The sequence below is a fragment of the Megascapheus bottae genome, chromosome 5, assembly GCF_031878675.1.
Source record: "Megascapheus bottae isolate mThoBot1 chromosome 5, mThoBot2.hap1, whole genome shotgun sequence".
NCBI lineage: Eukaryota > Metazoa > Chordata > Mammalia > Rodentia > Geomyidae > Megascapheus > Megascapheus bottae.
Genome location: NC_143513.1, coordinates 63,521,684 through 63,536,858, shown reverse-complemented (window position 1 = coordinate 63,536,858; position 15,175 = coordinate 63,521,684). Strand labels below are relative to the sequence as shown.

The window sequence follows — 15,175 nt, the reverse complement described above, 5'->3', positions numbered from 1 at the left end:
AGATCAGGAAATGTGCTATAATCATTCTTTTCCATTTGTAATTGAATTGATATCTTTTAATACTGTTGTGCAGTGAAAAGATTAGAATATGAAATTTGTAGAGCTTTAATAATTGGTTTTGCTTTTTGAGCATGTTATCTGTAATTTCAAATAGTGTTTCTTTCTGAACTTCTTTAGCCTGAGGAGTTTAGCATAGTCTTGAAATTATAGGCAACCGTGAAGTATTTTTTAACTGTCATTGGAACTGTTGCTTGTTGTGCTAATAATTTATTTTGAAGTGACACAGGAAGAAAACTCATTATGTGCTAATTTGAAAGCACACACTTGTCAAAAATAAATAAATCTGTATTGAAAATCCATCTGATATGGTGGGAGGGAGTCCACTGGTTTATTAGACACATTTGTGCTGTGACACCTTCTTTTCAAATAGGAAAACATATAGGAATAATTCTGTTTGTAATTCACAGACACTGTGTATCATGTATTCAAATGTTTCTTTTTTGTCCCTTACAGGTAGTATTATACCCAACTTCTAATAGCTCCAAGTCAGCTGAATTACACCAAATGATTGTTCCCAAAAATAGTCAAGACAATGACTTAAAAATCAAACTGGCAGTCCGAATGGATAAGCCACCACATATGAAACATAGTGGGTAAGTGTGTATTTGAAAATCTTTTGCCCTTGCATCATTGGATTCTATTGTAGTATATCACTATTGTCAGTTTAGAAAAAAAACAGTATATTAGCTTTTCCCAAGGAATTTTTTTAACTGACATGTGTGTGATACTTTTTTTTAAGTTCACAAATTCATCTATAACCAAAGGCATGAATATTTACTTAAAATTGCTATTTGTCTGCATGCTGACATAATATTGGTACTTGACTATGCTGGTGTCACATATCAGCCACACTGATTAAGATGTGGGTAGATAATTTTTGAGAAATATTCTTCACAATGCAGATAAGTTTAGTTGAAACAAGCCTGGCATTCAGGTCCCCAGAAATAGTTTAGCTTTACATAGGATTATGGAAAGGAAGTTCAAACAGATTCCAGAAGATTGGATAAGTTCTGACAGACAATGCAAGTATTTGTCCAACTTGTGAGTGAAAACAAATCAATGCGAGAAGGCTGTGACTGATAGATAAGCAAAAGTTCAGGACCTCCTCCCTGGGGATTGATATGGTCCAAAAAAATCTTCATCTCTGCCAACTTTCTTTTCTTTTCTTTTTAATCTGTAGCTAGTGAGGAAAATGGTCTGAAATCTTAAGATGATTTTTCAAAAATCCAGGTCTTACTCTGGAAAAAAACCCACCCTTGAAGTGGAATTATTAGGAAACAATGGGATCATTTTTCTTGCTACAGAGAGAAAGAGTTGCTGAAGTGGTTCATCTGAATTTAGCATCAAATTTAGCAGTCTGAGAAAGTGTCATTCCTACCAGAAGGGTCAGCTAGCTTTAACACTAAGTAAGAGCAGAGCTGGTTCAAAGGATAAGGGAGGATTTGAGGATTTGTTGGGTAACCTTAAGGACAGCAAAGAACAGAGCCCTGGTTGATTGTGCCTGAAATATCAGCTACTCAGGAGGCTGAGATTTTACGATCACAGCTCAAATCGAGCCTGAGCAAGAAAGTCAGTGAGACTCTTATCACCAGTTAACCACAGAAATGTCTGAAGTAGAGCTGTGGCTCAAGTAGTAGACTGCTACATTGAACAGAGAAGCTCAAGAACAGCACTAAAGCTGAGAGAGAGAGAGATAGACAGACAGACAGAGAGAGATAGAAAGACAGAGACAGAGAGAGTATCAAACAAGTGAAGCAATTCTATGTGGTTCTGCTGTTAGGATATTAACATTATGACATGATGACTTCCTTGGTTTTGGAGAGCAGGTGTATAGTTTCAGAACAGACCTCACCAAAGGGAAAGATATATTCTTAGAAAGGGAGGGAAGTATAGTTTGGGTAGCCTGTACTATGGCATCTTTATTGGCCTTCAAATTAAATTGTTTGAGCCAACTCATAGAGGCAGAGGCAGATTCTAATTTTAATATCTAAAGCTTTTATTCATTCATCCATCACTTGATAAAGCAAGAATGTGGTGGGCATTCCTTCAGTTCCAAGCAAGAGGTTTATCTCTCATTTCTTTTGCTGTCCCTTGGTTATCTTATATTGTTACAGTATCTCACTTTATTTGATATATTGGATATAATTGTATTTGGGTATTTGAAATATGATAGGGAAGGAGGGAAAACAAGATGAGGGGTGGGGTGGGGGGATGGAAATGGGGACCAAGACATGAGAAAGGGTATCAATGTATGTGAATTAATGTACTTCCTATCTGGCAAATATAATGTAACCCTGCTATTAATTGAAATAAAAATATATAAAAAAAGAGCTCATTAGTTTTATGTTCACACTTGACTATAATTACATGTTACTTTGCCGTTCTTACCTCTTCTTCCAAGAAGTTTCTCCTTAGCTCCCTTGCCCATAAAGTGATTGGTTTATTAGGCTGGGGGAGATTAGTTTCTTGAGTCTCTTGTATATATTGGATATTAGGTATTGCTAGTAAAAAAAAAATTCTCCCAATCTCTTATCTGTTTTTCTGGTTTACTATGTGCTTAGCTGCACAGAAACTTTTTTGGCGGGGAGGGGAATTTTTTTCATATATTTTTATTGTAATTAATAGAGGGGTTACATTATATTCACCAGATAGAAGGTGCATTACTTCACATACAATGATGCCCTTTCTTATGCCTTGGTCCCCATTTCCTCTCCCCCACCCCCAACTCTCATCTTGTTTTTCCCCCTTCCCTATCCAATTTCAAATAACCAAATACGCATATATCCAATATATCAGATAACAAAGTGAAATACTATAACAATATGAGATAACCAAGGGGCAGCAAAAGAGATGAGAAATAACATAGTACATTAAGGACAACAGGCACTATTTATATGGCTTTTGTTTCCTTATCCTGGAGTTCCTTACATTTAGTGTCGTACTATTTGGCCTAATGTCTCTAGATTTTGTTCTATTGTAGATCTCTGCTAGGAGAGCCCAAGGTTTCTACTGATTATGACAAATGAGGGAGACTATTGGGCCTATGTTCCTTTGAGTCTGGCTTACTTCTAAGTCTTTCTATTTCCTTACAAATGGGGCGATGTCACTCTTTCTGACAGCAGCATAGAATTCCATTGTGTATAAATACCACATCTTGCTGATCTACTCTTCAACCCCAGATGGGGTGGTTCCATATCTTTGCTATGGCAAATAGTGCTGCAATGAACATTGTTGGCCTAGTGGATTTAGTATGTCGTTGTTTCTGGACGATTTGGTAAATGCCAAGTAGTGGAATTACTGGATCATATGGGAGCTCTATGTTTAGTCTTTTGAGGAACTGCCCTATTGTTTTCCATACTGGCTGGACGAGTTGCATTCCCACCAACAGTGTAGTAGTGATCCCTCCTGGCCACATCCCCTCCAGCATCTGTTGTTATTAGATTTCTTGATCCTGGCCATTCTAACTAGAGTGAGGTGAATCTTAGAGTTGTTTTGATTTGCATTTCTTTTATGACCAGAGATGTCGAGCATTTGTTCATGTGTCTATAGGCCATTTTAATTTCTTCTTCAGAGAAGACTCTCTAAGTCTTTGCCCATCTTTTAATGGGATGGTTGTTTCTTTGGAGATTAGTTTTGGAGTGATTCAATTTTTTGAGCTGTTGATATATTTTAGATATGAGGCCTGTGTCCATTGTATGGTTAATGAAAATCTTCTCCCATTCTGTGCAGAAACTTTTTATTTTATTGTAGTCCCACTTGTAGATTTTCTCTCTTACCTGTTGTGCCCCTAGGACTGTTTTCAAGAAGTTTCTTTCTATACCTATAAGTTCTAATGTTTCTTCCGCTCTCTCTTGCAGTAATTTCAGATATTCAAGCCTATTATCAATGACAAACAGGTATCCACTTTAGTTTTCCGATGCCCAGTTTTCCCATCACCAAATATTGAGGAAGCTATTTTTTTCCACAGTATGTTTTAACTCCTTTATCAAATATCAGATAACTATAATTATATGGTTTTATTTATGAGTCTTTTAATCTGTCCCATTGATCTTTTGGGTCTATTTTTGTGCCAATAACAAGCTGTTTTTCTTATTATGTCTCTGTAGTAGAGTTTGAAATCTGGTATTATGATATCATCCACATTACTTTTTTATTTACCTAGAATTGCTTTGGCTATTTGGCTATTTGTTGTTGGCCATAAAGGAAATGCAAATCAAAACAACTAGCCAGCCGCAGTGGCTCATATCTGTAGTTCTAGCTACACAAGAGGCTGAGATCTGAGGATCGTGGTTCAAAGCCAGCTGGGACACTAAAGTCCTTGAGGGTCTTATCTCCAGTTAACCACTAAAAAACTGCAAATGGCACTGTGGCTCCAGTGGTAGGGTAATAGCCTTGAGCTGAAGAACTCAGGGAAAACCCAGGCCCAGAGTTCAGTCCTCACGACCGACAAAAAAAATTCAAAACAACTTTGAGATCATCTTACTCCAGTTAGGCTGACCAACATCGTGAATTTGGGCAACAACAACAAATGTTGGCAGGGATATGGTGTAGTCACATGTATATCTTCGGGAAGATGGGGTGAATACACACATCATAAGGGAAAAATGGTGAAAAACTGCAGCAGTGGAGCTCACTGGTGAAACTGACCTATATAACTCATGGATGAATACAGTAGGAAGGGGTTAGGAGAGAGTGATGAAGCAGTAGTTTGGGAAAGGAAATGTACTCATTACCTGACTCATATAGTTGTAATCCTTCTGTATATCACCTTCATAATTACAATAAAGGAAATTAATATAAAACCCTTTAATTAAAATCATGTGTTATAAATGCTATGAAACAGAACTGAGTTCTGATGCAAATAAGGCATGATTTTCTCTGGGGCTAATCCATTGAAGTCTTGTAAGACATCTGACTTTTGAGGGAGAACTGGAAGGATTGAATTCAGCTGTTGGACAGAGATGGGGCAAAGAACTGGAATTTACAAGGCAGAAGTCCTGGGAGGGCAAAAGCTAATGACAGGAAATTCATTGCAGTTGCTATAAAGTGCTTTGATTCTAGAGAGATCACTGGTTGTCTGAAGTGTGTAGAGATGAGTAGTTTCAAGTCAGGCATAAAAGAATACAGCTTATTTCAGGAACTTCAGGTATTTCACCATTGATTTTTTCTGTCTTTTTTCCTTTTATGATTGGCACAGTAAGAAATGAGAGCCTACCATAATGCCCTTATGAAGTTGGCCCTTTATATGCATTAGGCTACCACCAGGGTTAGTATGCCTTTAGACTGTCCCAAGAACAAAGACCAAGCAAGGGGGAGGACAAGGAAAGTTGGGTGTTTGGTTTTTCTGGGAAGAAATTCCTACTCTAATCTGGCTGGTTCTGGGTTTAGGATGATCCACAGCATACAGGTTATTATAGCTTCCTTCCTTCCAATGCGTGATTTTGGGGAAGCAAGACTAGAAGATAGTATATCATGCCTTTACACCAAAGGAGAAGTTATTTCTGTTACATTTCTTTGATAACTATGGCTCTGTAATTGTTTTCTGCTCAAGAAGATAAGAGGAGACAACATAAAAGAGACAAAATATAACATATTACAGTTTCTTGATTGAATCACTAAAGCTCAAGAACTCAGAGGATTCACACCAAGAGTACTTTATATCCTAGACATGTCAGTTGTTGCTTGCTGACCTAAGAGGTCCTAGCAGGCATCTCCAGATGTTTCTACATCTCTGTAGCTGATGGCATGGAAAGGAAAAAATTCTAAAAAGAAAACATCTGTGATGCTGTTGCATTTTGTTAGTACAGTATAGGACAAAACAAATTAAGAATAAAATTCCTCAACAGTGGTAGAACTACTTTAGTATTAATAGTAGAAGTAATGATTTACAAGAATTCAACCTTTTCAGCATGATGTTTGTTGTTGGTAGCAAGGAAAGTTTTAAATAGTGCTTCATCAGAGTGTCTGCTTAGGTTCTTTAGCGCCTACATTATAAATGGTCACTACTTTGATTATGAACTTCTGTATGTAGCTATATATTATAAAACTTGCCTTTATCCCCAACATATTTCCCAACATATTTGTCTTCTTCTGAGATAGATTTTCCTAAATGGATTTTCCGAAACATAATTACATTTGAGAAAGAACCTCAACTATTCTTTACTTTGCAATGCTCTTCCCTAGGAGAAAGCAATCATGTACCAGGAATGGTAGATGCATAACATTTTGCTTCAGGGATAGAATCTTTTCTATGTCAATAATTTATCTTGTAATGAATAATTAACATATAAATAATTAATAATTGAAAAAGAGACAAGCCAAGTTTAAAGACAGATGAATTCATCTTTAAAACAGGCAATTCACTTATCAGTTGAGTTAAGCAGATTAAACAATAAATTGAACAGTTTGGTATTTTTCCTTCAGAGCATATTTGATTTTTCTAAACCTCTGGGATATTGCTCCTGTAACCCTTATCTTTTTGAATAATGTTGGCAACGCCATTTCTAACATGGTCTCTTAACATTAGTCTCTGCCTTACCTACCACTTGTATGTAATTGCTCCTGAATTGCCTTTAATTAAATATTTTCTTATCAATGTTATCTGTATTTTGTTATGTTCTTGAGGACACCATTAAGTTTCTTAGGCCTGTTTGAATGTCTAATACCTCCCACCATGTCTAATCAGGATGAACAGTCACATGAATTTGATGATAAAATGATATTAGTATGCTCCTTAGAGTTTTAAGGAAAAAGTTATAAATATGAAAATAACCTTCCTTCACTTAAAAGATTCTAATTGCACGTTACACAAAATTGAGTTTAATTTTAATGTAAAAATAGTTTAAATAAATTAAATGGTGTTTGATTTAAATTGTTGCGATTTAAAATGATCTTTTTTTAGTTTTGAAGCCGAAGTAAAACATACCTGATCAAAGGCTCATTTTTCTCACAACTAATTAGTCCATGACATTACACTCCAGTTTGTTGTAAAAGAAGAATTAACTACCTGCAAATGAAAATAGATCATAATGTGAATGAAATGAGCCTAATAGTCATTCCCTTTAAAATACCAAACTAGGCATTACCAGAAGTCTTGCATTTAGGTAGACACTAGCTGCACTTACTCTTTCTGAGTATTCTATAGGACCTAATTCGAGAAGTTAATTCTAAGATAATGTGTTAAATGAATTGATAGATATTGGATGATTAAATAATTCACATCTGTCCTTTGAATTTATTTCCTTGCTTCCAGACAGCTGGAGGAGGGAACTGTTTCTGAATAAATAGACTGTACTTTAGCGTAGCCTAGTGGCTAAGTAGTAGTATTAACTTAAAACTCAGAAACACAATATCCAATTTTACTAAAAGAAATATTTCCCAATTCCAAAGTAATTTTCTCCACCAAGAGAAAGAAAAATCTAAATGGAATTGATGAAATAAATGACTATTTTTCACAAATCTCTGCCTCTTTACAAGCTGGGATTTCTGAGTGAGCTGGCATATTATTGTAGTTTTGATTTTAGATTTATTATCTATAGCTGTTTAGTGGGCACTCTAAAGTGTAATTATTTCCAGATGAAGCTGGCATGGAGGATCCACAGAAAGAACCCCGAAAACAAGTCTATTTTCTGTTCTTTGCTAAAGGAAGTTGCTTTCTCATTTGAAACTACCTTTTAGAATGAATTTCCTATATGTTCAGATCTGACATTAATCATATTTGGACGTTGGACCTTCACCTCCATATAGATCTGTTTGATTGCTCCAATAAGTTTCTATTGACTTCACAGAAAATGTACTGTTACAACCTTGGCAGGTGTTTATCGGGACCACAAGAAATAACCGAGTCTTTTTCCAAACACATCTTCAGAAGAGAAGTTTGTCTGTGGTCTCTATAAAGAGTCAATATTTTATGACACTTAGTTAACCCTAGAAGTGGAGCTATGACTCAAGTAGTGGAGTGTCAGCTTTGAGCAAAAATGCTCAAGGACAATATCCAGCCCATAAATTCAAGACCCAGGACTGGCACCCACACACAAAAGTCAAAAGCCATTTTCTTTCTATTCATTCCTCACTATTTATGGAACTTCCTGCATATTAAATTATTATGAACTTCATGTCTATTTGTGATAGTTTAATTGTGCATTATGTAATAATAGCAGAAGAGTAAAATATTGCTTATTGTCATTAAACCAGATGCCTCAACATATTAAATCCTTCTTATATCTACTGCAAATAAGTATTCACTTTAGCTAGAAAGTCAAGCTTCATCTATCATTCAATGTCCTATTAAGATTCTTTTCCAGGGGAGGATCATCTTGACATGTATCATTTGCTTTCTTTTCATGCCCTAAAGGACTACTTTTATTCAAAACCTTTTGGCATCATATCTCAACATCTTATAAAGCTCCCTAGGCCAGATATTAAAGTTAAATCACATCTTTTACTTCAAAAGTTTTTGCTTTATACCTGTTTTTTCTTATATGTATACATGTAGATATAAACAAAGCAGTATGAATGCAATATAACAGTGTTACTCCTTTCCGCATTCTCATCCCTCCTCCTTTATTCATCCCTTCCCTCACTCTTACTGAATATTTATAATATATATTTATGTATATAAATATGCATAGATCACAATACTTACAATTTCCCCATCCTTCTATTCTTCTCATTGCTTCCCAACCACTGGTCCATTTCCTAAAGTAATCCCCCGCCCATTTGTAAGTCATAGGGCTTGAACTCAGGGCCTTTTGGCTCAAAGCTAGTGCTCTACCGCTTTGAGCCACAGCTCCATAGATAGTTTTCTGGCATTTAATTGGAAATAAGAGTCTCATAGACCTTTGTGCCCAGGCTAGCTTTGAACCACCTACCTCAGATCTCAGCTTCCTGATTAGCTAGGATTATAGATATGACCAACCTGTGCCCAACTAGCAGTCCCCCTTTTCATAATCATGGCATATTATTAATTTGTTTAAGTCTAGATTCTACATATGAGCAAAACTATGCAATGAATTTGTCTTCTGACTTGGCTTATCTCACTTAACATGATGATCACGAGTTCCTTTTATTTTCCCTAAAATGTCATAATTTCCTTCTCCTTTATGGCATTAAGCCACAGGACTGTGTGAAGTCACAGAAGGTATTAATCTCTTTTTAGAAGTAGTCACAAGGTGTATATTATTTCCATAGCTACTAACATATTGTACCGTTCATAAAGAATATTACTAACATATTGTACCATTCATAAAGAATATTATCTACTCTCTCTAGAGGATCATAAGGAGAGGTTATGAGGAGGAGTTGATAAAAGGATGTACCATCATAGGCCTGCTCCCTGTGTAGACTCTAACTAAAATGGATGCAGACCCTTGTGAGTGAATGGTAATGGAGAAAATAGGGAAGTGAGCCATGTGTGAGCTGGGTACAAGTCTGCTGTGATTATAACAAGACACACCACCATTGCTTTAGCATTAATTAATGTCAATATTTATGATATAAAAAGGAGAGAGCAAAGATATTTTTTTTGCAGTCATGGGCTTCAGCTCAAGGCCTGAGCACTGTCCTTCAACTTTCTCAAGGCTAGAAATCTACCACTTGAGCCTCAGCACCACTTCTGGCTTTTATTCTATGTATGTGGTACCGAGAAAGCAAACTTGGGTCTTTGTGCATGCTAGGCAAGCATGCTACCACGAAGTCAAACTCCCAGCCCCATAGTAAAGAATTTTTAAGCAATAAAAGGTTAACAGATTCATCCTGGGATTACTTATATCCTTACGGACATGATATTATTAATCAACCATTATATTATTAATTAATCAGTACCTTATTAATGTGGGGAGAGCAAGTCCTATTCTTCTGGTCTTAAAACAAACAGTTTGTTAGTTTTGGAAAATAAATGCCTTTTTAGTGCTTTAAATGACTTTGTCATATAATACTTCTGAAGTTTTTATTTCTTTTGACAGATTAGAAGGATCTAGCAATGCCCCAAGTATCAGTTCAAGAAAAATTTATTACCAACTATTTGAACCTTTAAAATAGTGACAGTCTTACCTTTCTGGGTTCCAATCATTAAATCAGTACAAAGACATTCAAGAATGGAGGAAAAACTTTCTCTCTACCCATATCCTTGCACAAAATGTCTAATGTTTCCTCATTGGTTATGGGATTATATTCTAATGTTTTAATCTGTCATTCAAATTCCTCTCTACCATTCTAAACTTTCTTTTTGTAACCAACATAAACTTTAAATGTCAACCATACTGCTCAGTTTATCTATTTTATAAATGTGTTTACTAACTCAATGGGTTTCTTCCATTCTTTCATTTAGCCTAAATGTACCAATCTGACACCACGTTGCATGCTTTCTCAATTTAGGCAAGAAAAGTAATATATTTTCTTTACACTTAACCAAATCTATCCTGGTGCATGGACTCTCCTAACTGTAAGCTTCTTAGTCCTCACTGTCTTGTTCCTAGGAAAATTCTGGGTTTGATTTTGCACCATGAAATTCTGTCTCTGGTCCTCCTCTGTTCTCCTCAGGACGACCCTTCAGCCAAAAGGAAGAACTGGAATTGTGAAGTGGGCAAATGCTTTCTATCCTAGCTACTTTGCTTACTTCAACAGCAAGTGCCTTCTCTGTCTTTGGTCAATAATGGATGGATTCCAAGAAAATGGGCTTCACCCAGGTTTTTTCTGGCTATTAGGGCCTTCCTTTTTTCCATATATTTTTATTGTAATTAATAGAAGGGTTACATTATATTCACCAGATAGAAGGTACGTTACTTCACATACATTGATACCCTTTCTCATGTCTTGGTCCCAGTTTCACTCTCCCACTCCCACCCCTCATCCTGTTTTACCCCCTTCCCTATTGGATAACAAGGTGAAATACTGTAACAATATAAGATAACCAAGGGACAACAAAAGAGATGAGAGATCAGTAATACGTTAAGGACAACAATCACTCATTATATGGCTTTTGTTTCTGTATCCTGGAGGTCCTATCATTTAGCTTCATCCCATATGGCCTTATGTATCTAGGTTTTGTTCTATTCTGAATCTCTGCTAGGAGAGCCCAAGGTTTCTACTGAGTATGACAAATGAGGGAAACCATTGAACCTATGTTTCTTTGAGTCTGGCTTACTTCACTTAATATGATTTTTTCTAAGTCTCTCCATTTCCTAACAAATGGGTCGATGTCATTCTTTCTGACAGCAGCATAGAACTCCATTGTGTATAAATACCACATCTTGTTGATCCACTCATCAACAGAAGGGCATCTGGGGTGGTTCCATATCTTTGCTATGATAAATAGTGCAGCAGTAAACACTGTTGTGCTAGTGGATTTAGTATGTCCATGTTTCTGGATGCTTGAGTAAATGCCAAGTAGTGGAATTGCTGGGTCATAGGAGAGTTCTATGTTTAGTCTTTTGAGGAACTACCATACTGCTTTCTATAGTGGTTGAATGAGTTTGCACTCCCACCAACAGTGTAGTAGTGATCCCTCCTAGCCACATCCCCTCCAGTATTTGTTGTTATTAGATTTCTTGATCCTGGCCATTCTAACTGGAGTGAGGTGGAATCTTAGAGTTGTTTTGATTTTAATTTCTTTTATGGCCAGAAATATTGAGCATTTCTTCATGTGTCCATGGAACATGTTTGGTTCTTTTTCAGAGAAGACTCTCTTTAAGTCTTTGGCCCATCTTTTAAAGGGATGGTTGTTTCTTTGGAGATTAGTTTGGAGTGATTCAAGTTTTTGAGCTGTTGATATATTTTAGATATGAGGTCTTTGTCCATTTTATGGTTAGTGAAAATCTTTTCCCACTCTGTAAGCTTTCTAGTTAATTTGCTAGCTATGTCCTTTGCCATATAGAAGTTCTGCAGTTTAATGCAGTCCCACTTATCCAGACTTTCTCTGATATGTTGTATTTCTTGGTCTTTATTAAGAAAGGGCCTTATTAAGAAAGGGCCTTCCTTTTGATCACATTAACCTTGTTCTATGGAAGGATATGAATGAATTTAGGAAGTTCTTTACCTGTATATATAATAGTTATCACACCAAAAAGATGCCCAGTATGTTAATTCTCTAAAGGAATTCCTCTTGCCTCGTGTCTGTGTTGTCTTCTCTACCTTAGCCAGGTGTCTTCAATGATGCTTGGAAACACAACAAATTTGTCTATTTTCCCTTCCTCTCTTGATGTGTATTTCCATGATATTGCACATGGATTACAACAGTAGGGAAGCAACTCAGTTGTCCTGGCCAAGGTCCCAGACATAATAACAGAGCCAGGTAGCCAGCTGTTGATAACTGCAAAACCATAAGTCCATTAAGTCCAGCTTTGTTAGAACTGTGTAATTAATGTCTAGCTTATAAGAAATAGTAAATGATGATTGGGCACTGATGCTTATGCCTATAAATCTAAGCTATGTGGTTGGCTATAATTGGAGACATCATAGAATCTTTAATCTGATTAACCAAAAAGCCAGAAGTAGAAGTGTGGCTCAAACAGAGCAGCACCAGCTTTAAGCAAAAAAAAGCCCAGTGCCCAGACCTTGAGCTCAAGCCCCAGGATTGAAGAACAACAAAAAAAAACTCTTGTCCACTTTTTCTTTTCTTTTATGTCTCAGATGCATAGAATTAATCACTCTAGAACCATGTATCTATCCCATGGATTTATACATTAGTATATAAACCTTTCCTGTATGCCTTTCTGTACATAAGTATAATTTATCCCTTTCATCAAAGTAGACATTTGAATCATCCTCAGATTTCTATTTCCAACAGTTCTATAAATATTACATACATTCCTTAGTGCATATGTGCATAGGTTCTTGAGTTAAGTAGGAGAGTCAGTGACTGGGTGGAAAAGGTTTTTTTTCACATATTTTTATTGTAATTAATAGAAGGGTTACATTATATTCACCAGATAGAAGGCACATTACTTCACAAATATTGATACCCTTTCTCGTACTGTTTCCCACTTCTCTGCCCCCTCCCCCCTTACAACTTCATTTCCCCCCTTCCCTCTCCTATTTCAAACAACCAATTAAGCATATATAAAATATATCAGATAACAAGGTGAAGTGTTATAACACTGTGAGATAACCAAGGGACAATAAAAGAGATGCAGGATAACGTAGTGCATCAAGGACAACAATTACTCATTATATGGCTTTGTTTTTATATCCTGGATGTCCTTACATTTAGCGTTATACTATATGGCCTTTTGTATCTAGGTTTTGTTCTATTTTAAATCTGTGCTAGAAGAGGCCAAGGTTCCTACTGATTATGACAAATGAGGGAGACTATTGGGCCTATGTTCCTTTGAGTCTGGCTTACTTCACTTAATATGATTTTTTCTAAGTCTTTCCATTTCCGTACAAATGGGGAGATGTCGTTCTTTCTGACAGCAGCATAGAATTCCATTGTGTATAAATACCACATCTTGTTGATCCACTCATCAACTGAAGGACATCTGGGATGGTTCCATATCTTTTCTATGGTAAATAGTACTGCAATGAACATCATTGTGCTAGTGAATTTAGTTTATCCTTGTTTCTGGACGATTGGGTAAATGCCAAGTAGTAGAATTGCTGGGTCATAGGGGAGTTCTATATATAGTCTTTTGAGGAACTACTGTACTGCTTTTTGGTGGAAAAGTTTTATGTTTATGAAATCATGATTGTCCATAGGTACCCAGTAAGACCCTTTGTTCTGTTATTTTGGCTTTTGTCATAGTTTACGTTCTTTTGATACTTACATTTTCATGCTTATATTTTATACCAATAGGAGGCATTTTTTCCTATCATGGTGAAGTTCATAGCTAATCTCTTGAAGGAAAAATGCAGATTAACAAAATTAAAATATTGAAGTTTATATAATTAATGTAAATTTTACACAGCTGAGAAAAGTGTAGTTTTACAGAAAGTCATACAAAACTATGGGTGGATAACAAAAGTTTGACCTCATAATAAACTGGAGGAAATTAGCAGAATTGATTTGTTCAGACTGTTTTCTTGGTCTCTGTGCTTCACAGACAAGAGCATTCCTTTTCTTCAGGCTCAGGGATGACAGCCCTGAGTTAAAGGTTTTCTGATGTACTTTGGAGAAAGTTCAGGTAATTCTTCTGTGGCTTGTCCAAAAGGAGAAGCAGGAGGGAACAAGGAGAATGGTTTCTATTCCTACAGTCAAAGACTTCACATGGGATAGTGTATTTTGAATGCTATTCCAGCAATTTATTACTGTCATCTGAAGGTGACAGTACAAGGTGATCCTGACTAGTACATTACTTTGTCTACAGGCTTCAATATATAGTGGATACAAATCATTAACTCATAATTGATTGATTCCCTTGTACATTTTGTTCATTATAGATAATGACAACCTAAGTAACTCGGGCTAGCTTTGAATTCTCCATCAAGCCCAGATTAGCTTCCCAATCTTCTTGACTCTGTTTCTTGAGTCATAGGAATGTACCATCACTCCCAGGGAATTGTTACGTACTTTTAAATGTAGATAATGTGAAAATCCATTCCCAATCTTTGTTTTCCATGTTATACTGCTTCATGCATCCCAAATCTGTGCTACCCACAGTGGAATGTTGTCAACTATATTACAGTATAGCCATATACAGTGTCATGCCAGTTAAGCTACTTAATAGTTGTTCATCTAATCATATAGGCTAGGAAAAATGAAAATAAAACCTGTCAAATGAAATAACTTTCAGTGACAAAGGATAGCAAACATGATATTGCAAAGTATAATAAATGTTTAGGTGGCAATTTTCCTTTCCATGAATTCGATAGTAGTGGGGAAAATAACATAGATACAGTTTAGTATCTATTTGAACTTATAGTTTGAAATTGTTTCCAAATTAAAAAAAAATTACTGGCAACCTGCCAGTGGTTCATGCCTGTAATCCTAGCTACTCAAAAGATCAAAAATCTACCCGAGGATTATGGTTCCAAAACAGCCTGGGCTGGAAAGTTCATTTACCACTAAAAAGCTGGAAATGGAGCTGGTTCAAGTGGTAGAATGCTAGCCTTGTGCACAAAAGTTCAGGGAGAACACCTAGGCCCTGAGTTCCAACATATACACACATACACACACACACAG

General features: G+C 36.2%; 1 protein-coding gene across 8 annotated transcripts in view; it reads left to right on the top strand.

Annotated features, from left to right (window-relative positions):
- Cadps2 (calcium dependent secretion activator 2) overlaps positions 1 to 15,175 on the top strand; it is a 426,292-nt gene that overhangs the window by 226,806 nt on the left and 184,311 nt on the right. For all 8 annotated transcript variants that reach the window (XM_090333225.1, XM_090333224.1, XM_090333226.1 and 5 more), the window contains exon 8: positions 514 to 653. In XM_090333225.1, coding sequence (XP_090189351.1) covers positions 514 to 653 — 140 coding nt within the window. The remainder of the gene's footprint in view (positions 1 to 513; positions 654 to 15,175) is intronic.